The sequence below is a fragment of the Nerophis lumbriciformis genome, linkage group LG39, assembly GCF_033978685.3.
Source record: "Nerophis lumbriciformis linkage group LG39, RoL_Nlum_v2.1, whole genome shotgun sequence".
Lineage (NCBI taxonomy): Eukaryota > Metazoa > Chordata > Actinopteri > Syngnathiformes > Syngnathidae > Nerophis > Nerophis lumbriciformis.
This window is the reverse complement of record NC_084586.2, coordinates 10,339,867-10,367,863: the sequence shown is the minus strand read 5'-3', so window position 1 is coordinate 10,367,863 and position 27,997 is coordinate 10,339,867. Positions and strand designations below refer to the sequence as shown.

At 40.5% G+C, this 27,997-nt stretch overlaps 1 protein-coding gene across 1 annotated transcript; it reads right to left on the bottom strand.

Annotated features, from left to right (window-relative positions):
- Positions 1 to 11: 11 nt before the first annotated feature.
- zranb1a (zinc finger, RAN-binding domain containing 1a) lies at positions 12 to 27,984 on the bottom strand. Its single transcript, XM_061931629.1, has 10 exons — positions 27,697 to 27,984; positions 21,316 to 22,175; positions 6,822 to 7,009; positions 6,581 to 6,734; positions 6,436 to 6,507; positions 6,165 to 6,363; positions 3,000 to 3,120; positions 2,733 to 2,862; positions 767 to 996; positions 12 to 705 (listed from the first exon to the last, which is right to left on the bottom strand). Exons 2-10 carry the CDS (start codon positions 22,154 to 22,156, stop codon positions 490 to 492), a joined length of 2,151 nt encoding a protein of 716 aa, XP_061787613.1. The 5' UTR covers positions 22,157 to 22,175; positions 27,697 to 27,984; the 3' UTR covers positions 12 to 489.
- Positions 27,985 to 27,997: the final 13 nt, after the last annotated feature.

Sequence of the window (27,997 nt, the reverse complement as noted above, 5' to 3'; positions counted from 1 at the left end):
AGAAAAAAAGATGCAAGTGAGTCAGATTTAATCATATGAATGCACTCTGTAGAAAGAGACAAAGTGTTTGCTTCTCTTTCTGCGCCGCCGCCGCTTTTGCGTCACAACGTAAAAATGTCAGTAAACTGGGAGGTCAAAGCCCCGCCGCCACCACTATGCCCTCACAGAATGCAGCTGTTAGTCTGTGCAAAACAAAGTCCAGTAAATAAATAACTTCAAGAGCGATCAAACGGGTGCTAGGAGGGGGCGGAGCTAAATTTCTGTCAGGCAAACCACACACGCACACAAAAAAAGTCATCTAGTGCAGTTTTTCTTAATGATTAAATAAGTACTGTTTATCGTGTGTTGTTCTGAGGGACGGAGCTTCATTAAAGCCGAGGGCGTGACGACTAAGTCGGGGTTCTCCGGTCTGCTCTAGAAGTCATGCGAGCGGTTAAAGATCCCCAAAAAAAGAGAGGCGGGGGAGGGGTAAGAAGATGGGGGACAGTCTCACTCGTCGTCGTCTTCGTCCTCCTCGCCGTCGGAGAGCGAGGCGCAGGGCCGTATCTGCCGGTATCGGTCCAGCCACTTCTCCACCATCTGCGTGACCAGCGGGTGGTTGCGGCGGCGGGAGCTCTTCTGCATGGCGGCCAGCATCCCGCCTTCCGTCACGCAGCAGTCCAGCCATTCCCGGAGCAGCTTCTCCTGCTGCTCCTCGTTGCCGATCTGCACGAATGGCCACACGTCGTTAGCGCGCCGTCGGTCCGTGTGGCGGAATTTCGCCTACCTCTTGCGCCGACAGGAAGTGGATGTGCAGCAGCTTCCTCTCGCTGTCCACCAGAGGTAGGAAGGTGACGGTGACGTCATCGTCCGTGTTGAGGTTGGCGCCCGCGCCGCGATTGTCGTAGCCGTCGTTCTCCATTGCCACCAGGGCCGAGAAGTGGCCGCGGGTGTAGCCCAGCGCGATCGGGCTCTTCCAACAGAAGCTCTGCTCCCACAGCAACGGAAGATAAACACCTACACACACACACACACACACACATCAGTTTTGGTACTATTTACAGCATACAGTATGACTGAGGAAAATATTTACTATTCAGGAAGAGAGTACACACGCCCCCTTATATCATGGCTGGAGGCAAAAGTGAAAGTAAACATGTATATCGATAAAAAATTTTATTGTGTAATATATATATATATATAATGTTAATTAGAATTTTTTTTTCAAATAAATGTGCTTGATTTTGGGGTGTAAAGTGAGCTTCACCGTGTTTGTAGTTTGATGGAAAACTAAAATGAGACAAAAAAAATAAGTAAAATAAAAATCCAAAAGAAAAGAAATGCATGCAGGTTACACCTGCAGAATGCTTTCATTTTGTTTTTTTCAGTTTATTAAATAAAATGCTTGAAAATAAAATAGAACAACTATATGCATGTATGTAAAACTAAAATAGAATAAAAATGTTTTTAATTATAACAAATAATAAAATGTAATTATATTATAAATATAATTTTAAAAATGTAACTTACGCCTCCTAAAGTTTTTAATACAATGAGCTTGATTTTTTTTGTGTAACAATTGTTTGATAGAAAATCCACTACTTTTACAGTTTTAATTGAGAAATAAAATCAATAAGAGCCTACATATTACAAAAAATATAAAAAATATTGCAGTTCTCTTTAAATGATATTATTATTATTATTATTATTATTAATAGATTTTATTTGTAAAATGCACTTTACATTGAGCAAACAACCTCAAAGTTCTACAGTGTATTAAAACAAATAAATAAATAAAAAGATACAAATAAATAAAAATAAAAACTAGAACAGCCAAATAGCTAGAACTAATATGCAAATATTAAAAAAAAAAAAAAAAAGGATTTTTTAAAAAAAAGAATGGTTTTTAAGCCTTTTTTTAAAGCATCCACAGTCTGTGGTGCCCTCAGGTGGTCAGGGAGAGCGTTCCACAGACTGGGAGCGGCGGAGCAGAAAGCCTGGTCTCCCATTGTTCGTAACTTTGTCCTCGGAGGTTGGAGGAGGATAGAAAAATATTCAATGATAGTTGCATTTTTAAAGTATGTTCTTGATTTTTTGACAAGTATAAGAAATTAAGAGAAATTATTGCTAGGTCCCTTTTTAAAAATGTAATTGAAAATGATTGTTGAATTTTTTATCTTTAAAATGCGTTTGCTTTTTGGATAAAGTGCTTGATAGGACAAATAAAATACTTTTGGTCTCAAAAATTCTACAATATTATTGCTTTTTTTAAGTTGTATATCAAGTAAATGTGCTTGATTTTTGGATTTTTATAAAATGTATTGTTATATTTCTTTAAAATGTTGTAATTTTTATTGTTCCATGTTAGAAGTTTTATATGAATAAATGTGCTTGATTTGTGTGGGGAAACAAAAATAAATATTAATAATCCAAAATAATAGTAACTAAAATATGACAAAATATACTAAATCCTTGCTCTGTTCCTTCTTTAAAATCAGTATTTTTTTTTAGAAAATGCTTGATTTTTAGATGAAGTATGACTGCAAAATTCAAGAGCTTCCATAGACTGAATATGAATAATAAAAGTAATTTGATCAAATAAAAAAATATTTCATTACAAAACAAAACACCTTTCCCAAACACTGACAATATTTGTGTTGAATTAACTGTTAATTGTGTTCAAAGACAAACAATAATAGTGATCTTGTATAGAAAAGTGATGGTGACAAAGAGCAGTGCGACGCTTGACTCACCTTGAAAACGAGTGTAGCCTAACGTCTCCCCTCGGAAGCTTTTGTAGTATTTCACGCCGTAGACGATGATGGGCCTGCGGAGGATGTGTGCCAGCACGAAAATGTGGGTCTGCTCGAGGCTCGCCCCAGGCTACACACACACAGAGAAAAGACAACGTTACTCGCTTGTGAAACTAAAAAGTGATGATGCATGGCTTATTCTTTGGTCCTGTGATGTGAAGTAATGTGCCGTCTGTACATGTTCCCACAATGCAACAGGACAGTGACCTGACTAGCCAGAGACAGGATGAAGGCCCAGTCCTCCTGCCACTGCTCCTCCCTCAGAGAGAAATGGAGACCGAAACTCTGCGAGTACCACGACTCCCACTCCTTCCAGCGCGTGTAGAACCTTAAAACACAACAGGAAAAAAACACAATTAAGTACACGTCCACATGCACACAGTTTCAATGTATATTTTTGACACAGATATTTTAGTTATGAATACAGTTGGTATGGTATCACTCGTTTATTGAAGCCATTGGAGGCAAAAAAAATGAAGTGTCAGCAGGGCGCTGTTGATAGTGCCATCCATCCATCCATTTCGGAGTCACGGGGGGTGCTGGAGCCTATCTCAGTTGCATTCGGGCAGTAGGCGGGGTACACCCTGGACAAGTCGCCACCTCATCGCAGGGTCAACACAGATAGACAGACAACATTCACACATTACTTTGGCCATAATCGTGCAGCCCTATGTTTAAGACTAAATCTAATATATGAACACTATTTTTATTTACATGGACAAAAAGTGCAATTACTTCTTATGGCCATCAGGTGCCATCTTGCTGAATTCTTAAGATTAGTTTTTATTTCCTACGTCCATAAGGTGCTATCTTGCACAATTTTCACTTTTATTTTTACTTAATTATGCAAATATTTTGTTTCTGCCATATTACTTTGTTTATAGTGTTTGTGTTGTTTTCATATGCACATTCAATTTCTACTTGAGGTACAAGTACTGTGTTCCAATAATGTTTCTTTTTCAAAGGAAATCATTTTGATTGTGTTGTTTGTTTGTTTTTTTAATAAAATTTTATTAAAATATTTCAGTATAAGTACTTTTTGAAAATGTTTAGCACATTTAAAAATACCGCGATAATAATGATAACCGTGATAGATTTGGTCACAATAACCGTGATAAGAAATTTCCATACCATGACATCCCTAACATATACAGTAAAGTCCAAAAGTTTGGACACACCTTCTCATTTCATTGCGTTTTCTTTATGTTCATGACTATTTACACTGTAGATTGTCACTGAAGGCATCAAAACTATGACACCTGTGAAGTGAAAACCCTTTCAGGTGACTACCTCTTGAAGCTCATCTAGAGAATGCCAAGAGTGTGCAAAACAGTAATCAGAGCAAATGGTGGCCATTTTGAAGAAAGTAGAATATAAAACATGTTTTCAGTTATTTCACCTTTTTTTGTTAAAGGGGAACATTATCACCAGACCTATGTAAGCGTCAATATATACCTTGATATTGCAGAAAAAAGACCATATATTTTTTTAACCGATTTCCGAACTCTAAATGGGTGAATTTTGGCGAATTAAACGCCTTTCTATTATTCGCTCTTGGAGCGATGACGTCACAACGTGACGTCACATCAGAAGCAATCCGCCATTTTCTCAAACACCGAGTCAAATCAGCTCTGTTATTTTCCGTTTTTTCGACTGTTTTCCGTACCTTGGAGACATCATGCCTTGTTGGTGTGTTGTCGGAGGGTGTAACAACACGAACAGGGACGGATTCAAGTTGCACCAGTGGCCCAAAGATGCGAAAGTGGCAAGAAATTGGACGTTTGTTCCGCACACTTTACCGACGAAAGCTATGCTACGACAGAGATGGCAAGAATGTGTGGATATGCTGCGACACTCAAAGCAGATGCATTTCCAATGATAAAGTCAAAGAAATCTGCCGCCAGACCCCCATTGAATCTGCCGGACAGGGACAAAGGACCTCGGTAGCATGGCAAGCAATGGCGGCAGTTTGTTCCCGCAGACGAGCGAGCTAAACTCCCTATCGACCCTAGCTTCCCTGGCCTGCTGACATCAACTCCAAAACTGGACAGATCAGCTTTCAGGAAAAGAGCGCGGATGAGGGTATGTCTACAGAATATATTAATTGATGAAAATTGGGCTGTCTGCACTCTCAAAGTGCATGATGTTGCCAAATGTATTTCATATGCTGTAAACCTAGTTCATAGTTGTTAGTTTCCTTTAATGCCAAACAAACACATACCAATCGTTGGTTAGAAGGCGATCGCCGAATTCGTCCTCACTTTCTCCCGTGTCGCTGGCTGTCGTGTCGTTTTCGTTTGCATACGGTTCAAACCGATATGGCTCAATAGCTTCAGTTTCTTCTTCAATTTCGTTTTCGCTACCTGCCTCCACACTACAACCAACCGTTTCAATACATGCGTAATCTGTTGAATCGCTTAAGCCGCTGAAATCCGAGTCTGAATCCGAGCTAATGTCGCTATAGCTTGCTGTTCTATGCGCCATGTTTGTTTGAGTTGGCTTCACTATGTGACGTCACAGGAAAATGGACGGGTGTATATAACGATGGTTAAAATCAGGCACTTTGAAGCTTTTTTTAGGGATATTGTGTGATGGCTAAAATTTTGAAAAAAACTTCGAAAAATTAAAATAAGCCACTGGGAACTGATTTTTAATGGTTTTAACCCTTCTGAAATTGTTATAATGTTCCCCTTTAAGTACATAACTCCACATGTGTTCATTCATAGTTTTGATGCCTTCAGTGACAATCTACAATGTAAATAGTCATGAAAATAAAAAAAAAACATTGAATGAGGTATGTCCAAACTTTTGGCCTGTACTGTACATACACATATGTACATACATATACAGTATATACACATATACATACATATACACAATGTATATACACCTGCCAGGGATGTAACGGTAAATGATATAATGACAAACCACAGTAAAATTCCCGACGGTTAGTAATACCGTCAAAATTCTTAATTACCAAAAAAACCCGTCATTCATTAATGCATTTTAGGCAAAACGGCTTACTTTAAGGAAACGAAGTCACAGCAGCGCTGGCGCACGCGCACTAGCGTCGTTTGGCTTGAAAATTAATGGCGGACAAACTACACAAACTTTCCCCTCGGAGTAAACAGAGCCAAGCGCTTGGTTTCACTTCATTTTCCCTCGCTTAATTTCCGTGGAGTCACGGCGTGCGTTGAAGAGTGCGTTGCTGTTTTTAGATGGAGACAAGTGTGGACAATATTGGAGACAGATGCAATTGTCTCACACTAAAAGTATACAGCGATACAGTGTATTTTCTCAATACGGCGTCCATCAGCTTAGAATTGTTAGTTTTTCTTCAAATAGGGTAACCGAGGCGTGCAGGCGTCTCACCAGTGCGAGCAGTCGTGCAGGCTGTCGTGAAGGGTCTTGCGGAGGACCGAGTCCTTGTCATAGATGCCCCACGTGGCCTGCAGAACCGAATCCAGCAGACAGTCTCCGGCCGTGCGGTTCCACAGGGCATACAGGCGGCTGTCCAGACGCGTGCCCAGTTCCATTGACCAGTTGATGACGGGCGATTCTTCCTCCAGCTCTGCACAGGACAGACCGAACGATGAATGGATGCATGCACCGCACGAGGAGGCAGGAATTGAAAGGGAAGTACCTTTCTGGACGTCTCGATCCAAAACTTCGTCAAACAATTTTTCCTGGACAGCCGGCGGAAGGTCCTCAATATCTGCACAGCACCGCCATTGGTTACCAAACTTTGAATAAGACAAAGGATAGTAACAAAGAGGCTGTCAATCAACCTGCAGGCAGCGTGAAAGTGACCAAGTCTGTCAGGAAGTAGCAGGCAAAGTCTCCTTTGCGCTGATGCAGCGAGGCGGCGATCTCCCTGCGGATCTGCTCCGTCAGCTCCGGGCACACCATGGAGGGGATGCACTTGGCCGCCTGCTGGTTCACCTGAAAAAACACAGGTCAGAGGTCACCACGGGCACCATCTTTTGGGGTTTTCACTATCATACCGGAGAACCCCGTTGGGTGACTGACCTCAGTGAGGAGGATGGCGAGCATGTCCTGCCTCTGGAAGCGGATGGCCAGGTGGACCAGCGTGAAGCCCACGTCGAAAGCCGACGCGCGGTTGAGCAGCTGCACCTCGTCGGCCGTGAGCTGCCGCGCGATGTCGCCACCCGACGACTTGTAGGCCTCCACCGTCGCCAGATCGCCTTCCACCACGCCTGTGGGAGAAAGTGGAAACTCAGGACCACATAGACACACTGCAGAAGCTAACCAATTAGTAGAAATGTCCGATAATATCGGGCTGCCGATATTATCGGCCGATAAATGCTTTAAAGTGTAATATCGGTTTCAAAAAGTAAAATGTATGACTTTTTAAAACGCCGCTGTACGGAGTGGTACACGGACGTAGGGAGAAGTACAGAGCGGCAATAAACCTTAAAGGCACCGCCTCTGCGTGCCGGCCCAATCACATAATACCTACGGCTTTTCACACACACACACAAGTGAATGCAAGGCAACTTGGTCAACAGCCATACAGGTCACACGGAGGGTGGCCGTATAAACAACTTTAACACTGTTACATATATGCGCCACACTGTGAACCCACACCAAACAAGAATGACAAACACATTTCGGGAGAACATCCGCACCGTAACACAACAGAACAAATACACAGAACCCCTTGCAGCACTAACTCTTCCAGGACGCTACAATATACACCCCCCACGGTCGCAATCAGCCGATTACGATAATATGCATCAACTGTGGATTTTATTCACAGTTATAAGCAAAAAAATACAGAACAGCGTAATAATAGCAGCAAAACTAAATCAAAAACTCTTCTACTTACTATACAGCTGGGCGATATAGACGATATACGATAAATGATCAAGTTGGCTGACGATACAGGTTTTAATCCTGTGTGTGACTGAAGCATCAGGGAGTGGGGGGTGGTCAATTTATCCAGGACCTGCTGCAGCGTGCTCAAAAAAACACCAAGTAGCATCTTTGAGCAGACAATATTGTATCATCTCTTTGACTTAACGTATTTTTCGGATTATAAATCGCTCCGGAGTATAAGTCGCACCGGCCGAAAATGCATAATAAAGAAGGAAAAAAACATAAATCGCACTAAAGCAGGGGTCGGCAACCCGCGGCTCTAGAGCCGCATGCGGCTCTTTAGCGCCGCCCAAGTGGCTCTCTGGAGCTTTTTCAAAAATGTATGAAAAATGGAAAAAGATGAGGGGAAAAAAATAGGTTTTTTGTTTTAATATGGTTTCTGTAGGAGGACAAACATGACACAAACTTCCCTAATTGTTATAAAGCACATTGTTTATATTAAACATGCTTCACTGACTCAAGTATTTGGCGAGCGCCGTTTTGTCCTACTAATTTTGGCGGTCCTTGAACTCACCGTGGTTTGTTTACATGTATAACTTTCTCCGACTTTCGAAGACGTGTTTTATGCCACTTCTTTTTCTGTCTCATTTTGTCCACCAAACTTTTAACCTTGTGCATGAATGCACAAAGGTGAGTTTTGTTGATGTTATTGACTTGTGTGGAGTGCTAATCAGACATATTTGGTCACTGCAAGACTGCAAGCTAATCGATGCTAACATGCTATTTCGGCTAGCTATATGTACATATTGCATCATTATGCCTAATTTGTAGCTATATTTGAGGTCATTTAGTTTCCTTTAAGTCATCTCAATTCAATGTATATCTCATGACACACTATCTGTATGTAATATGGCTTTTAATTTGTTGCGGCTCCAGACAGATTTGTTTTTGTATTTTTGGTCCAATATGGCTCTTTCAACATTTTGGGTTGCCGACCCCTGCACTAGAGAATAAGTCACATTTTTTGGGGAAATGTATTTGATAAAATCCAACACCAAGAATAGACATTTGAATGGCAATTTAAAATAAAGAATAGTGAACAACAGGCTGAATAAGTGTACGTTATATGAGGCATAAATAACCAACTGAGAACGTGCCTGGTATGTTAACGTAACATATTACGGTAAGAGTCATTCAAATAACTATAACACGTTGTTCAAGCACCCATTTGTGAATTCGTTCCTCGAGCTGTGGCCACCTAGCTTTTAGCCCGCGATTAGCTTTTTTAGCTTTCTTCAATTCAGTAAGAGTAGCCTCCGCTTTTCGCCAGTCCGTTACAAGTTTCTCGCTTACTCCAAACTTTCTTTCTGCTGCTCGATTGCCGTTTTCTGCTGCATATTTCACTACTTCCAGCTTGTAACCTGCAGTACATGATTTCCTTTTCGGTGCCATTTTTTGTTCAGCCCTTCTCAGTTTTTATAAGTTACCACCAATGTTGATGATCAATTTTCATTAGGTAAGGAAGTAGCAGGTAGCATCTTTTTTTTCCACAATGCACTTCTGCCATGACCCGCCCCCGCCAAATTTTTATTGGTTGACTTGCTTGACGATTGCTGATATACACCTAGTCTCGTACGTGAATGAGATAAATAATATTATTTGATATTTTACGGTATTGTGTTAATAATTTCACACATAAGTCGCTCCAGAGTATAAGTCACACCCCCGGACAAACTATGAAAAAAAACTGCGATTTATAATCCGAAAAATACGGTATTAGACTTATCACGTCTTCACATCGAGGAAACGCTGTAGTAGTGCATTCTTTACGCACTCTTCACTTTAAAGGGGAACATTATCACCAGACCTATGTAAGCGTCAATATATACCTTGATGTTGCAGAAAAAGACCTTTTTTTTTTTTAACCGATTTCCGAACTCTAAATGGGTGAATTTTGGCGAATTAAACGCCTTTCTATTATTCGCTCTCGACATCGGGAAGCAATCCGCCATTTTCTCACTTTCCTCGGTGTGTTGTCAGAGGGTGTAACAACACCAACAGGGACGGATTCAAGTTGCACCAGTGGCCCAAAGATGCGAAAGTGGCAAGAAATTGCACGAAATTTGTTCAAAATACGAGGGTGTGGGGAAAGCCGATGAAATGGTCAGTCGTTTGTTCCGCACACTTTACCGACGAAAGCTATGCTACGACAGAGATGGCAACCGTCCCTTATCCCACCGAAGATGATCAAGAGAAGAATATCGACCCTAGCTTCCCTGGCCTGCTGACATCAACTCCAAAACTGGACAGATCAGCTTTCAGGAAAAGAGAGCGGATGAGGGTATGTCTACAGAATATATTAATTGATGAAAACTTTATTCATTACTCGCGGTTTTACGTAAATTATTATACATAAACTGTGTTTACCAATAATATAGCTTAAATTTTTTTTATTTTTTTTTTCAATCATTCGAGTACATTCGGGTAGTCTTGTGTAATGCAGTATTTTGTGTCTATTTAGGTATGGTTAACCTGAGTGCTGAAATCGTGGAAAAATATATGTTCTTAGCGCGCCTGAAATGGGCTGTCTGTACTCTCAAAGTGCATGTTGTTGCCAAATGTATTTCAAATGCTGTAAACCTAGTTCATAGTTGTTAGTTTCCTTTAATGCCAAACAAACACATACCAATCGTTGGTTAGAAGGCGATCGCCGAATCCGTCCTCGCTTTCTCCCGTGTCGCTGGCTGTCGTGTCGTTTTCGTTGGTTTCGCTTGCATACGGTTCAAACCGATATGGCTCAATAGCTTCAGTTTCTTCTTCAATTTCGTTTTCGCTACCTGCCTCCACACTACAACCATCCGTTTCAATACATGCGTAATATGTTGAATCGCTTAAGCCGCTGAAATCCGAGTCTGAATCCGAGCTAATGTCGCTATACCTTGCTGTTCTACCCGCCATGCTTGTTTGTATTGGCATCACTATGTGACGTCACAGGAAAATGGACGGGTGTATATAACGATGGTTAAAATTGTGATAATGTTCCCCTTTAAGTGAGGGATGAGCCAAAGACTAATTCAGACCCACTGTGTGTCGCGATAATGCATATTGATGACACATTCTGGCTGTGTCCTGCAAAAAAACGACAAGAGAACGAACACGACCTTAGTGCACTGTAGAGTCTTCGTTAGATAGCGACTAACATGCTTTTAAATCAGCAATCCTAGCCTCCATGGCGGCAAATAAACACAGTTTCTTGCAAGTATCATTATTACTGCAGGACAAGGAATAGCTAAAACACAGTGACATGCGGTGAGGTTGATGGCTGGTGAGGCACTGACTTCATCACAGTCAGATTTACAAACATATGAACCCTAAAGAGTATCTTATTCACCATTTGATTGGCAGCAGTTAACGGGTTATGTTTAAAAGCTCATACCAGCATTCTTCCCTGCTTGGCACTCAGCATCAAGGCTTGGAATTGGGGGTTAAATCACCAAAAATGATTCCCGGGCGCGGCGCCGCTGCTGCCCACTGCTCCCAGGGGGTGAACAAGGGGATGGGTCAAATGCAGAGGACAAATTTCACCACACCTAGTGTGTGTGTGACAATCATTGGTACTTTAACTTAACTTTAACTTTACACAATCAAACTGTAGCACACAAAAAAGCACATTTAATAAAAAAACGTTATTATGGTCTTACCTTTACTTATAAATGCGCCGCTGTTGTGCTGGATTAATGAACCCCCTGATGGGAGTGTTATATCAACTAAAGCCCTCACTTCAACTTTCCACGTGCAAGATTGAATCTATTTAAAAAAGTGTAACCGAGGGTTTATAAATGTCGCCTATACTGTATGAAACTACAAAATAACAAACACGGAGGCTCCAGTTTACACGAGGACCACTTTATTTACCTTCTTTCAAAAACTTCCGCTCCACTCCGTGTCAAAATTCCGCTCTTAGCGCCTTCAAAATAAGAGCTCAAGGCATATACTGTATAACAGCGCATAACAGGAACTTAACATCACAAAGAGGAAAGCCCATAAAAATAGGTTACAAAATTTATTTAATAAGAAGCCAAAAAGTGCAAAAACAATAATGTTCGTGTTGGAGGAGTTGTGAATTAGATACACCTGCAGCCTGCAGGTGTACCTAATGTTGTGGCCCAGCAGTCATTCGCAACTCCTCCAACACGAACATTATTGTTTTTGCACTTTTTGGCTTCTTATGAAATAACTTTTTTAAATAGATTCAATCTTGCACGTGGAAAGTTTAAGTGTGGGCTTTAGTTGATATAACACTCCCATCAGGGGTTGCCGTGCATTCTACGGCGGGGGTGCAGGAGGCGAGCCTCAGCCAGTGCGTCTTTTGCAGCCGTTTTATGATCGCTCAGCACAAGAAATACTTTACACACATACAGTTGTTGACAAAATACACTGTACATTATATACCTCAGCTAACTAAACTATGGAAATGTATAATATACGGTAGTTCATATAGCAATACGGTCTCACTGCACAGCAGACCAGCAGTTAGCCGAGTCCGTCCATGTTGAGGCACTGAGTGACGTGCCTCGACTGGCTGCTGTTCACCGCACCGTCTCTTCTCAGTATTTGAACGGCAAATGTGAAAATTCAGCAATTTTGAATAAAAATAATCTAAAACTGGTGAAGTTAAATGGAAAATAACTTTATAGTATAATCACTGGATACATTTAACAATTTAATATATTTTTTTTTCTTTTTAAATTTTTTTTCCTTTCCATGATGGCAGGTGAGGCCCCGCCTCACCTGCCTCGAGTGACTGCACGTCACTGCTAAAACATACTACAATACACACCGTAGTAGGATATGCTAATTGTTGAGCTAGATAACTTGAATGTAAACAGAAGTGGGCCGATCGATATGAATACATCGACAGTAACAATAGCAAGTATGGTACAAGGTCAGGTATCAAGTCGATATCTTTTGTCGTTTTTGTTTACCAATTTAGGAAGTAAGTTCCTGGACTAAGGAGGGCTTTGAGGGAAAAAAACTAAGGATTTAAATCAGAGATAATATTTGGAATTAATGTAAATATTGAATTGACATCGATACACCGCCAGCCTGTGTTTATGTCGGATTATAAATGTGATCAAAAATGTATTCATTCGTTGATGTAGAAGACAGTGTTATCAGTATTGGCATGATTAATACTGATAATGATACTACTTGGTATTGGATCGATACTAGGGGTGTAACGGTACACAAAAATGTCGGTTCGGTACGTACCTCGGTTTAGAGGTCACGGTTCGGTTAATTTTCGGTACAGTAAGAAAACAACAAAATATACATTTTTTGGTTATTTATTTACCAAATTTGCTAAATCTTACACCAAAAATATTTTTCTTAGTGATTCAATATTATGTTTTGAGCAATGACAGTTTGAAAGAAAAAAAAGAGCTTTGTTTTATTAGTCAACATTGCAACTTTTTCTACAATACATTTAACTTTTAAGCTTTTTTATTTCACTTTTGTTATGTTTTTGTTTAATTTAATAGTATTTTTAGAATGTGCCGTGGGCCTTTAAAACATTAACTGTGGGCTGCAAATGGCCTCCGGGGCACAGTTTTGACACCCCTGCCATAAATTATAAAAAATTAAATCTGATAAATCTATGGATAAAAAGCAGAGCCTGGCGACGCATGCACGTTTATGATAACTCTCTCGCTCTCTCTGTCTCTGCCCCTCCCTCACCAATGCTGCTGCGCGCACAATTTGTTTTGTTTTCAACCCCGTCTTAACCCTGAACGTACATTGAAAATACACGCAACCCTAACTCAAAATGCCGGACATTTGAGGCATTTAAGAAACTCCGCCCGGACAGCCCCGCAAAAGAGGACATGTCCGGTGAAAAGAGGACGTATGGTCAGTCTATCGTAGCCCGGTCGCTGTTAGCATGCAGTGTGTTGTGCCTCGGTGTGCATTGTTTACACAACGTGTTGTACGCTACTTAATATGTCCGTGTGGAAACTCGTTCGGTACACCTCCGAACCGAACCGAAACCCCCATATCGAAACTGTTCAATACAAATACACGTACAGTTACATCCCTAATCGATACCCATATTTGTAGTATCGCCCGAACTAGGGGTGTCCAATAATATCGGCCTGCCGATAATATCGGCCAATAAATGCTTTAAAATGTAATATCGGAAATTATCGGTATCGGTTTCAAAAAGTAAAATGAATGACTTTTTAAAACCCCGCTGTACGGAGCGGTAGATATCCGGTAAAACGCGGATGTAGGGAGAAGTACAGAGCAGTTGCGTCTCCCAGTCAGCAGCCCCTCCCCTCTCCTACTCTAGTATACTCTGGACTCAAGCTGTGTGCCTTCACTGATTTTGTAGCTGTTGTTTTGAGGCATTATTTTTTTTTAAAACAAATAATGCACTTTGTGAAAGTCAAAGTATAGTATTTCCCATAGTTGTAGTGGGTATCAGGATTATCTAAGGGAGAGCATGTCCCAAAATCCAAGTTGCTGTTTTGAGGCATGTTAAAAAAAATAATGCACTTTGTGACTTCAATAATAAATATGGCAGTGCCATGTTGGCACTTTTTCCCATATCTTGAGTTGAAGTTGTTCTCTTATTTTGGAAAACCATGTTACATTGTTTAATGGAGCATCACAACAAAATTAGGCATAATAATGTGTTAATTCCACAACTGTATATATCAGTATCAGTTGATATCGGAATCGGTAATTACGAGTTGGACAATATCGGAATATCGGATATCGGCAAAAAAGCCATTATCGGACATCTCTAGCCCGAACCGAATGTAAAGTATCCAAACAGTAATATTATTTTAACAGAAGTGTAGATAGAACCAAGTTATAACAAAGTAACCAGATATTAATAGTAAATTAGGAAGTAGAATAATAGTTTTGACAAAATAATACAACCGGAAATGATGCAATATGTTCTGAAGGCATATGTCAGCAGCCAAATTAGGAGCCTTTTTAACCTGTTTTGAAATTATTATATTACCATTTATATGTCAAATAACATACAGTGACACATATCGTTGTCACAGGAGGCTGGGATATATTTTGTGATATAGATTTTAGGCCATATCTACTACTCAATTATAATCCTTTTGTGGCCGGGGCCTTGTTCCCTGAATTTGTAAACATAAACAAAAACAGAGTACTGACTTTGTGAAATTGAAAAATCCCTTTAGTATCACTACCGTATTTTTCGGAGTATAAGTCGCTCCGGAGTATAAGTCGCACCGGCCGAAAATGCATAATAAAGAAGGAAAAAAACATATATAAGTAACATAAGTCGCATTTTTGGGGAAATTTATTTGATAAAACCCAACACCAAGAATAGACATTTGAAAGGCAATTTAAAATAAATAAAGAATAGTGAACAACAGGCTGAATAAGTGTACGTTATATGAGGTATAAATAACCAACTGAGAACGTGCCTGGTATGTTAACGTAACATATTATGGTAAGAGTCATTCAAATAACTATAACATATAGAACATGCTATACGTTTACCAAACAATCTGTCACTCCTAATCACTAAATCCCATGAAATCTTATACGTCTAGTCTCTTACGTGAATGAGCTAAATAATATTATTTGATATTTTACGGTAATGTGTTAATAATTTCATGCATAAGTCGCTCCTGAGTATAAGTCGCCGGCCAAACTATGAAAAAAACTGCGACTTATAGTCCTAAAAAAAAATACGGTAGTCACTTCTCAGAGCTTCAGCGTGTGCCTTATCTGTGTTTTTTCACCTTTTGACGAGTTTTGACTAACTCAATATGAGCCCTAAAAAGAGAACAGACCAGCCTGAGAGGGAATCACTGTGGAGTTTTTAAAAAATCAAATAAAAACAGACTATTTGCAAGGATTACATTAATGGCCCTAGCAAGTAATATGGAGGAATTGACGAAGCAGGCTTTAATTGTGACGAGCCCAGATTGTTCTGGAAAAAGATGCCAAAGCAGATTTAATTTTAACAGCATGTTTATTATTGTCGCAATATAATTGTTAAAGTTAAGAATTTATGTGATTTCTAATAGTTTGTGAGGGCACCAAAGGGATTTCTGTGTGTGTGCGCTTGTTGGCAGAACAGCGCATACAAAGGACAGCTTGTTAATGATGTTGTTTATGCTTGTTAATAAAGAGAAAGTTGATCGATCACCTCGTCCTGTTTGTTTGATATACATTACTGTATCACACTTTATATTGTGTTCAAACTATAAAAATGTTCACTAAAATATGGACTTCTGTCAAGGCTGGAACCCATTATTTGTTTCTTATGGAGAAATTTGCTTCAACACCAAGAATAGACATTTGAAAGGCAATTTAAAATAAATAAAGAATAGTGAACAACAGGCTGAATAAGCGTACGTTACATGAGGCATAAATAACCAACTGAGAACGTGCCTGGTATGTTAACGTAACATATTATGGTAAGAGTCATTCAAATAACTATAACATATAGAACATGCTATACGTTTACCAAACAAACAATCTGTCACTCCTAATCGCTAAATCTCATGAAATCTTATACGTCTAGTCTCTTACGTGAATGAGCTAAATAATATTATTTGATATTTTACGCTAATGTGTTAATAATTTCACACATAAGTTGCTCCTGAGTATAAGTCGCAACCCCGGCCAAACTATGAAAAAAACTGCTACTTATAGTCCGAAAAATACGGAAATTTACTGATACTACCCTTGGTATCAGCACTTCCTATATATGGTTCGATCCGCACTACCTTTAGTGTATATGTACATCTTCCATCTACACTTCTTAAACTTTCCTAAGCACGTATTGTTTCAATTGTTTCAAGCTAGCTTAGCGATTAGCATGTTTTCTTGTCTGCTGCTCCTGCTTGCACTTACTCGGGTGTGTAACACGTTCAGCCTCGCCCTCCAGTGGTGATATTACTTTTTTTAAATGTAGTTTAGAGAAAAGAGTCTTGGCCTTGAAAGTCCTCTACAAATCATGCTAATGTGCCCAAAGCTAAGTGTCATGTCATCCAACTGTGGCAACAAAGCAAATTTTAGAGCTACACGGCTGCAGCAGACTCCCTTAGGAGGAATGTGGATGGAATTCTGCCAAAAGTCAGCTGATCAATGAGCGTAAACAAACTCTTGCACAATCTAACCATGATCACCTCTCACGCTGAGAGTGGACTGGCAGAAGAATAACGTGTTTACATGGGAGATTTGAGGAAGTGTTCAGCTGGCCTCGGAGGCGCCGGACACTTCCCGTACTGCTGAGAAACAAAAAAAAAAAGGGTCACCTGACTTGGAAAGAACAAGGTGACAGTAACTAGAACTGCACATTGTGGAATGTCATATTTGTGTTTTAGCTAGCAGGCTACACGTGCGTGCCGGCCCAGTCACATTATATCTACGGCTTTTCACACACACACACACACACACACACACACACACACACACACACACAAGTGAATGCAAAGCATACTTGGTCAACAGCCATACAGGTCACACTGAGGGTGGCCGAATAAACAACTTTAACACTGTTACAAATATGCGCCACACTGTGAACCCACACCAAACAAGAATGACAAACACATTTCGGGAGAACATCCGCACCATAACACAGCAGAACAAATACCGTATTTTCCGCACCATAAGCCGCCCTGGGTTATAAGCCGCGCCTTCAATGAACGGCATATTTCAAAACTTTGTACACCCATAAGCCGCCCCGTGTTGTAAGCCGCATCTAACTGCGCTAAAGGGAATGTCAAAAAAACAGTCAGATAGGTCAGTCAAACTTTAATAATATATTAAAAACCAGCGTGATGTGGGCGCGCATGGAGTCGTATATCAACATGGACGGAGCTGCGTGAAAAAAGCCACCCGGCCTCTTCGCGTAAACTTCCCTTAACCACTCGCTCATCTTTTCTTCATCCATCCATCCCTTCGAGTTAGCTTTTATGATGACGCCGGCTGGAAAGGTCTCTTTTGGCAAGGTCTTCCTTTTGAATATCACCATGGGTGGAAGTTTCTGGCCATTAGCATGGCAAGCTAGAACCACAGTGAAGGATGACTTCTCATTCCCTGTGGTGCGAATATTCACCGTACGTGCTCCTGTTGTATCCACAGTGCGGTTCACAGGAATATCAAAAGTCAGTGGAACCTCGTCCATGTTGATAATGTTCTCTGGCCGGATCTTTTTTTCAGCTATCTTGTTTTTACAATATGCACGGAAAGTAGCCAGCTTTTCTTGAAAGTCTTTAGGCAGTTGCTGTGAAATAGTAGTCCGTGTGCGGATGGAGAGATTGCGTCTTTTCATGAACCGGAAACCTGTCGCTTAGTAGGAGCCATTTTGTGGTCTTTACAGATGTAAACACACAAAGGAAATGAAACGTAATATCCGCACGCTTCTTCTTCTTCTTCTACGGGGGCGGGTGGTTGCTTACAGTAGAAGAAGAAGCGCTTCCTCTTCTATGGGGGCGGGTGCTTACCTTGGCGGTTGCTTGCCGTAGAAGAAGAAGCGCTTCCTCTTCTACGGGGAAAAAAGATGGCGGCTGTTTACCGTAGTTGCGAGACCTAAACTTTATGAAAATGAATCTTAATATTAATCCATATATAAAGCGCACCGGATTATAAGCCGCACTGTCAGCTTTTGAGTAAATTTGTGGTTTTTAGGTGCGGCTAATAGTGCGGAAAATACGGACCCAGAACCCCTTGCAGCACTAACTCTACCGGGACGCTACAATATACACCCCCCGCTAACCCCCCCCCGCCCCCCCCAACCTTAACCACCCTCACCTCAACCTCCTCATGCTCTCTCAGGGAGAGCATGTCCCAAATTCCAAGCTGCTGTTTTGAGGCATGTTAAAAAAAAAAAAAGCACTTTGTGACTTCAATAATAAATATGGCAGAGCCATGTTGGCATTTTTTTTCCATAACTTGAGTTGATTTATTTTGGAAAACCTTGTTACATTGTTTAATGCATCACAACAAAATTAGGCATAATAATGTGTTAATTCCACGACTGTATATATCGATATCAGTTGATATCGGAATCGGTAATTAAGAGTTAGACAATATCGGAATATCGGATATCTGCAAAAAAGCCATTATCGGACATCTCTACTTGAAACTCACCGAGAGAATGCAAAGAGTGTGCAAAGTAGTAATCAGAGCAAAGGGTGGCTATTTTGAAGAAACTAGAATATAAAACATGTTTACAGTTATTTCACCTTTTTTTTGTTAAGTACATAACTCCACGTGTTCATTTATAGTTGTGATGCCTTCAGTGACAATCGACAATGTAAATAGTCATGAAAATAAAGAAAACGCATTGAATGAGGAGGTGTGTCCAAACTTTTGGCCTGTACTGTACATCGACATATCGATCAATCGTTACACCGATATTGATTACTCACAACACTTTAAATGTCATGTTTTTACGAAATCGTATGCAAGTGTCCCCTGTATGAATGACATGATTGTGCAAGAGTGTTACATGTTGACAAGCAAACAGGCCAAAGTTCAAGAGGAAGGTGGGACATGTGACGCCTTCACACACACACACACACACACACACGTATGTATATATATATATATATATATATATATATATATATATATATATATATGTATATATATATATATATATATATATATATATATATATATATATATATATATATATATATATATATATATATATATATATGTGTGTTTTTTTCTTTCAAAGTCTATTTCTGTCGCGTTTACATGCAGTGTTGAGCGCCTTCCAGGATGGCCTTGTGGCCACGCTGCTGCTGCCCAGACTGGCTCATTCATGGCCCACCAGCTGGGCGCCTCTCAGCTTCTCAAAGGACCCCTCTCAGTAGCGGGGGTATGGCCGCACTCACTACACCGACGTTTACCCTGCGCGCACTCAGCTCTAGTTGTGCAACGCTCGCGATGGGCGCAGACATTTCACTTATCGCGGCCGTACGGTGTTGGCGGAGCTTGGAAATTGTGTTTGTCGTGGACCTCGGTTAAGGTTTCTAAACCAAATTTCTTAAATATTGAACTACTATCCAGTAGGAGATATAATGATGAGATATAATGTATTTCATCTAAACCAATTTCTTAAATATTGAACTACAATCCAGTAGGGCTGGGCGATATATCGAGTTTGTAAGATATATCGACACATTTTTAAACAAGATATGAATTAAGAAAATATCGTAATATCGATGTAATTTATTTCACGTTAAAGGCGATTTAGATATTAAAAAACCTAGTGGAAGATGGCAGAGGGATTCTCTTCTTTAGATGTTTCTTTCAGCGATGTAGACGACGTCCAGGAAACCCACAATGCGTCTACTTGGCCACATTTGGACAAATGTATGCGTCTGGATAAAACATTTGTTTGAGTTGTTTACCATGTAAGCCCAAATCAAAACTGTTCTCGAGTTGCCAAGCCGGAGGAGAAATGCTGCCGAAGTGAGGAAGATCATAGCCGCACAATTAAGTCAAGTCACTTACTTGGCGCTGACCAGAACCGTACGTGTGTGACAGTCCGTTACATTGTCGACTGAGCTATTTTTAGAACAGGCCAGCGGGCGACTCATCTGGTCCTTACGGGCGACCTGGTGCCCGCGGGCACCGCGTTGGTGACCCCTGCCTTAAAAGGCACCGCCTTTGCGTGCCGGCCCAATCACACACACACACACACACACACACACACACACACACACACACACACACACACACACACACACACACACACACACACACACACACAGACACAGACACAGACACAGACACAGAATGCAAAGCATACTTGGTCAACAGCCATATAAGTCACACTGAGGGTGGCCGTATAAACAACTTAACACTGTTACAAATATGCGCCACACTGTGAACCCACACCAAACAAGAATGACAAACATAAACACAACAGAACAAATACCCAGAACCCCTTGCAACACTAACTCTTCCGGGACACTACAATATACACCCCCCGCTACCCCTACCCCCCCACACCTCAACCCCGCCCCCCCTCAACGTCCTCATGATCTCTCAGGGAGAGCATGTCCAAAATTCCAAGCTGCTGTTTTGAGGCTTGTTAAAAAAAAATAATGCACTTTGTGACTTCAATAATAAATATGGCAGTGCCATGTTGGCATTTTTTTCCATAACTTGAGTTAATTTATTTTGGAAAACCTTGTTACATTGTTTAATGCATCCAGCGGGGCATCGCGACAAAATTAGGCATAATGTGTTAAAGTCCACGACTGTATATATCGGTATCAGTTAATATCGGAATCTGTAATTAAGAGTTGGACAATATCGGATATTGGCAAAAAAAACATTATCGGACATCTCTAGTTAATACCCATTTTGACTAACTGGGCTAATAAAAGTGCCACTGACTGTTTGCAGTACAGTTGTCATCCAGTTCAATTTCAGTGAACCTCGCTCTAAAATGAATATCGTGATATGTATACTTTCACTGGAAAATATATCGAGACCTATATCGAATACAGAGTTTAAGTAAAAATATATCGAGATATACTTTTTCCTCCATATCGCCCAGCCCTACTATCCAGTAGGAGATATAATGTATCTCAGATGCACACATTTGGGGTATTTACAAGGTTTGCAGTACCCTCTCGGTCCAATTAGGAGGCAAACTCACCAGCACACGCACTGAGAAAGAGCCAGTCCATCTTCCTCATCCTATTCCGTATCTGCTTCAGCTTTTTGAAGTCCATCGACTGCTCCTCCTTGCCGCTCATGGCTCCGGCCGCCAGCTCTATCCTTTGGAAATCCATTTGAACGTGGTCCTCCCTCTTGGCCAAAGGAGGCGACCTCCTCTGGCCCCCGCTGCAGCCGCCGACACCGCCGCCGGCCCTCCACCGCGCCCGGTCTTGTTCGTTTATAATGGCCGAGTGGTCGGCGGGCTGCGCCAGCTCGATGGCCTCGTGGCGGTACGGCTTGGGGTGGTCGCACACCACGCACTTGAGCGTTTTGGGCAAGTTCTGGTAAGTGCAAGACGAGCATGTCCAGTGCCGCTGGTGGGTGTTGAGCCTGTTGCGGTCGTTGTACTCCTCACAGGGGTCCACGGGGGAGTGCAGCGCCGGGCGACTGCCCGCGTTGGAACTGGACGTGTGGGGGGATTCCGTGGGGCTGCAGCTCTTAGGGCGCTGACACAGACACTGCGTGCAGCGGATGGCCCGCGGCCAGTTCAAGAAGGTGCACATTTGACAGGACCACTTGGTGGCCATCTCAGCCATGCCGGCCGAGCGTATCCTGGGCCGGGCGCTGGAGTCCGGGCAGATGAGAAGGCTGCTGCCGCCCTCGTTGGCCGGGAGGTCCCACTTGCGGCTGGGGTCCAGGTCGGGGCTAATTTTGTACGGCTCCTCCGTGATGATGGGAGCCCTGGACCTCTGCGCACGACACATTGTGCACTTGGTGGCGGAGGACCAGTTTTCGTAGGTGCAGTAGTCACAGGCCCATTTGTCCCTCTGGTCCGTCATTGTGGATCACCTGGTCAGCCTGTGGCAGCAGATAGACTGACAGTTTAGTCCAGTATTTCTCAATTATTTTTTCCCCCACACTTCCCCTAAATTTAAATACAATTAAAAACCTGATATTTATTTAAACTATTCGTACAAACCACTATACGAGTTTCTGGCACAGGCACCTACATGCCACCTCGCCGAAAACTAGTGTATTGTTTGACAACTTATCATGCCCACCCTACTATATAAGAAGTAATGGTCTAATGATTATAAAACTTTAATTGATATATATGTTAGGGATGTCCCGATCCAGGTTTTTGCACTTCCGATCCGATACCGATATTGTTTTTGCACTTCCGATCCGATACCGATACTGACCGATACTGGCCTATCCGACCATGTATTAAAGTTTAAAGTTATTTAGCCTACTTAGTTGTCAGAATCATGTTGAAAAGGGTTTTAGTACTCTTGATAACAACTAGCCAGCTGAATGAGGGGAGTTTGAATAATACACAATGGTTGGTAACAAGAAACTGACCTGTTTATTGAAGGATAAACACAAAATAGACAAAATTATACATGACAAACAGAAATGGCATCATTGAACTAGGGCTGGGCGATATGGCCTTTTTTTTAATATTGCGATATTTTAAGGCCATATTGTGATACACGATATATATCTCGATATTTTGCCTTAGCCTTGAATGAACACTTGATGCATATAATCACAGCAGTATGATGATTCTATGTGTTTTGATTGATTGAGACTTTTATTAGTAGGCTGCACAGTGAAGTACATATTCCGTACAATTGACCACTAAATGGTAACACCCCAATAAGTTTTTCAACTTGTTTAAGTCGGGGTCCACTTAAATTGATTCATGATACAGATATATACTATCAGATATATACTATCATCATAATACAGTCATCACACAAGATAATCACATTGAATTATTTACATTATTTATAATCCGGGGTGTGAAGGGGGGGCGCCGGATGTAAGTGTCAAAAAGACAGCCAAAAGAGTTTGATATGAGAATAAATCTAAAGTTAAAATATAGGGTAGAAATGCACCCATTTCCAGGAAATGTAGTCTTGATTTTCAAAATTTTCTTTCAAGGCTTGCATGTCTACATTAAAACATTCTTCTTCATACTGCATTAATATATGCTACTTTTAAACTTTCATGCAGAGAAGGAAGTCACAACTAAATAGATCACTAATTTTTTCAGACGGTGTTGATCTGGAAATTTTTGCCTCAGCATTTTGATGGTGTGGGCGTGTGGCACCGAACGGAGATAAGCATCTCGACAGACATTACAATATTTGAACAATGATGACGAAAACGGTTTTCTCTGTCGTGTCCGTGTGTCGAAAATTGTTATGCGCTTATTTTTTTAGTTGATTTTGTGCGTGGCATAGATTTGCCGTGCGCAGAGGACGCTTGAGCAGGCGCGCACCTTAGCGGCTGCGCTAGCATCACAGCTAACGTTAGCCAGGCTGCTACCTCTCTGCTCGGGGAGGACGTATACGTATGTGACGTATGACGTGACAGTATGTGACGTGTGTAAGAAGGTGCGCTCGCTGTCTGTGAGAGGGAGACACAGGAAAGAGTGAGAAGAGCCTGTCGTGTAATGCCAGCAGCTAAAAGCAACTGCGTGAGATTCCACAGACCTGTGGATGTGTTGAAGGTGTGCTGGAAAATGCAGAACGGAAATTACGGAGCAGCAGAAAAGTGGAATGTATTATTTAAATCGGTGCTTTGGAAAACACGGACCGGAGTTTTTTTTAAAACTGGATCTGGATCGGCATTTTCCCATGCCTTGCCGATACGCATTTTTTGGCAAATATCGGCGGACATCCCTAATATATGTACATATATGTTCAGTGCTAGACTGCTTCATCCCAAGTGCAGGACGAATAGACTCAAAAACTCCTTTGTCCCACACGCCATCAGACTGCACAACTCCTCTCTGGGGGGAGGGGGGCTACTAGGATGACAGGAGGCACAAAGCAATAAAAATACTGAAATAAACCGCAAAAACACTGCAATTAACAGTGCAATAAACAACAATAACAGTGCAATACATTTTAAAAGGTGCAATATACACATCACATCTTTCATATAGACTTCCTTTTTATTGTCATTCAAATTTGAACTTTACAGTACAGATAAGAACGAAATTTCGTTGCATTAGCTCATGGTAGTGCAGGATAAAAAATCAATAAGGTGCAGATATAAATAAATAGATTACTGCACAGATATAATCGACAGTATTACCGTTTTTCTTAATTTTTTTATTTTCATTACATGGTCACGATTGCCTAGTTTCCTTGTTATATTGTTATTTTAACTGTTATATTTGTATTCTTATTGTTACTTTTTCTTTTTATTCTCATTGTTATATTTTCTATTTTATTTCCATTTACACCTCCATTATTTACTTTTTAAATGATATCTCAATCCTGTACACTCACTGCTGCTGGAATTGTAATTTTCCTAAGGGAACTCTCCTGAAGGAATCAATAAAGTACTATCTATCTATCTATTTATCATGTATGCGAGCAAACTCAATTCAATTCCAATTTTTCTCAACAAAAGAGGGGACATATAACACATCTGCGGTCCTCTACAAGGTTTCTCATTGTATCCCATTTGGTTGAGTTTTTTCTTGCCCTGATGTGAGATCTGAGAATGTCGTCGTGGCTTGTGCAGCCCTTTGAGACACTTGTGATTTAGGGCTATATAAATAAACTTTGATTGATTGATTGATTTTTTTGTATAAGAATCCATTTTTTTTTAAATAAGTTTTAATGCCAGCTCCATGCAACTAGACTTAGACTTAGACAAACTTTAATGATCCACAAGGGAAATTGTTCCACACAGTAGCTCAGTTACAATGATGGAAAGTGTAAGGATGGAAAGGACAATGCAGGTATAAATAGACTAAATATAGCGATATAAAATATAACATATATACGTAATATTTACATAATATATGTACAGTATATTATATATACTGATAAATTATATTATGTCTATATTATATATACAATATATAACAATTACCATGTGCAATATTACAGTATATGTGACAGCTGCAGCATAAAATAGAGAGTAAATCCAGCATAAAATAGACATTAAAAACAAAGAGAAGTAGCTAACATAGAAGGTGTCAGGTAATAGACAGATTAGAAGATAGACTAGAAGGAACTTTTCTAACCTTTACCCCGCTTTGAAAGAGTTTCATTATAATTATCCTACCAAGTAATACATTACTAGAATCGTGTTGAATCGACAATTCTGAATCGGATGTTGTGGAAAAGTTGGGCCTTGGAGGTCAAAAAGGTTAAGAACTCCCTGATTGGAACTTTAATATTATCGAATAATGCAACAAATATGTCAATATATATTTTATAATTTTTTCAGCGTTGGCGTTAACACACTGTGTCTTTTTACGCATTTCCGGATGCTGATTTTTTTTTTAAACCACCCGGTTGGCTTGTTATTTTTGTATTTTATCGATTATCGCTTACCGCCAGTGTTTTGTTTAGTTTATATTTGCCGGCTCAAAATTTACGTCCCCGTTTATTGCGTCGTAAATTTTGATTCGCCGAAGGTTTTATCAATGACACATACTGCCTCAGTTTGACAGCGTGAGGGGCTGTCAAAAGAAAAACTTCATGGTAAACACTAAGGTGAGTGTAAAGTCAACCTTTTAAACTTCATCCTGTGCCATGTCTCCAGTAAATGACTTGCTTTAGTCTTTGTGAGTCCATGGAAACTTCACTTTTATCTCCCGCTGGTTCGACATCGTTCGAGGACGGAGACAGGCTAGCTGTTAGCTTCAAGCTAACCAGCACCCGACCAGACCCCTCCACTCCAAAAACATACTTTGCAGGTCAACAAACGGGGCAAATGTGTGCCTTTTGAAGTGTTAATGTACGAGGAGTGTTTAAAAAGAGGCTCTTAGAGAAGTGGTTGACAAGTTAGCAAGCGTCGCTCCCATCCCTGACGGTGACGTCATCACCGTCATTGTTTACTGAAGCAGAGATGCTGACTGTGCGTTATGATAAATTAAATTAGATTATAATATAGATTATAATATAATAGATATTTTTTTATTATTATCTATAGCAGGGTTGTCAAAAATGTGGCCTGGAGCTAATGCTTTAAAGGCCCAAGGCACATTCTAAAAATACTATTCAAATAAAAACATAACAAAAGTGGAATTAAAAAGATTACAGGGGAAATGTAATTTAGAAAAAGTTGCAATGTTGACTAATAAAACAAAGCTGGGTTTTTTTCTTAAAAACTGTCATTTTGCTCAAAACATAATATTGAATGAAAATCATTGTTTTTATGAATTATTGATTACGTCACATCAAATATTCCACTGAAAAATATTTTTTGTGGAAGATTTTGCATATATTTTGTGTTTGCCATAAAAAAAAAATCTAAATAACATTAAAAAAAACAACTTAGAATTGACGTTGAAGTTGATGTAGACTCTAGAGATTTAAGCGTTAAATAAATAATGTATGTATGCCCTGGCACACCATTATCATCATTTCATGACCGAAGCAATAAACCTTATACACTTTTATACTGAAATAAATACACCTACAACTTATTAAATACAAATATAGAAAAAAATACCGGCAGCGGTAAAGTTTAGATCCATGAAGAAAAGAAGAAAGTGAATGAATGTTTAGAACTGAATAAATTTACATATGCATTAAAAATTAGTTTTCTTTTGTATCATTTTTTTTAATAAGGCCACCTGCTCAGTGTCCATATGGTTAGAGTGTCCGCACTGAGATCGGTAGGTCGTGAGTTCAAACCCCGGCCGAGTCACACCAAAGACTATAAAAAATGGGACCCATTACCTCCCTGCTTGGCACTCAGCATCAAGGGTTGGAATTGGGGGGTTAAATCACCATAAATGATTCCCGAGCACGGCCACCGCTGCTGCTCACTGCTCCCCCTCACCTCCCAGGGGGTGGAACAAGGATACGGGTCAAATGCAGAGGGTAATTTCACCACACCTATCAGTGGTACTTTAACTTTTAATGAATTAAGTAACGTTTATGACAACCTTTTTCCAAAACACAATATATAATGTGAGATATAACAGCATAATGCATACATTAATCACTTGCTTTCAAAACGCTCACAAAAAAAAGTGGGGCCCATTTTAATGACTTGATGGGGTCCCCGGGGCCCCCTTTTTGAAAATTCCTAGCGCCAACACTGATGTCAATATATACTTTAAATTTAAAAAATTTTAGAATTAAATTAAATACTTAAATATCTGCTTGACTTATAATTTAATTTAAAAAGCATGTTATCAATCGAATTGTACAAACTGTACTGTTACTAAACAGCCAATCACGTGACGTGTTTATTTCGATGCAAGATTTGGCTACTTAGCTAGCTGGCTAGCGAGCTAACACGCTCGGCTATTAAATGGTCGCTATATCGCCATGACTCGGCTGACAAACTATTTCATATTTAATAAAAACAAAAACAAAAGGTGTCAAACTCTCACCGTGTAAGTGGTGTTGTACGAGCACAACAACACTTCTTGTCCTCTCCTTCTTCCTCCTCTTCGTCTTCCTCCTCCTGCTCTGACAATTCTATCCCTCGCCAACGTATTAAGTCGCCTTTTATTCTCTCACATGTTTACCTACACGGACACACGAAACCACCCCGCGGAACAAGCAGCCCGCTCGGCCGGGCCTACGGACGCCTCGACCCCTCGGAGGTGAACATTGCTCCGGTGTTGTTTAATGGCGGCGACGCGGAGACGAAAGGCTCAGCTAGAGCCAAAATAAACGCTGCCCACCCCC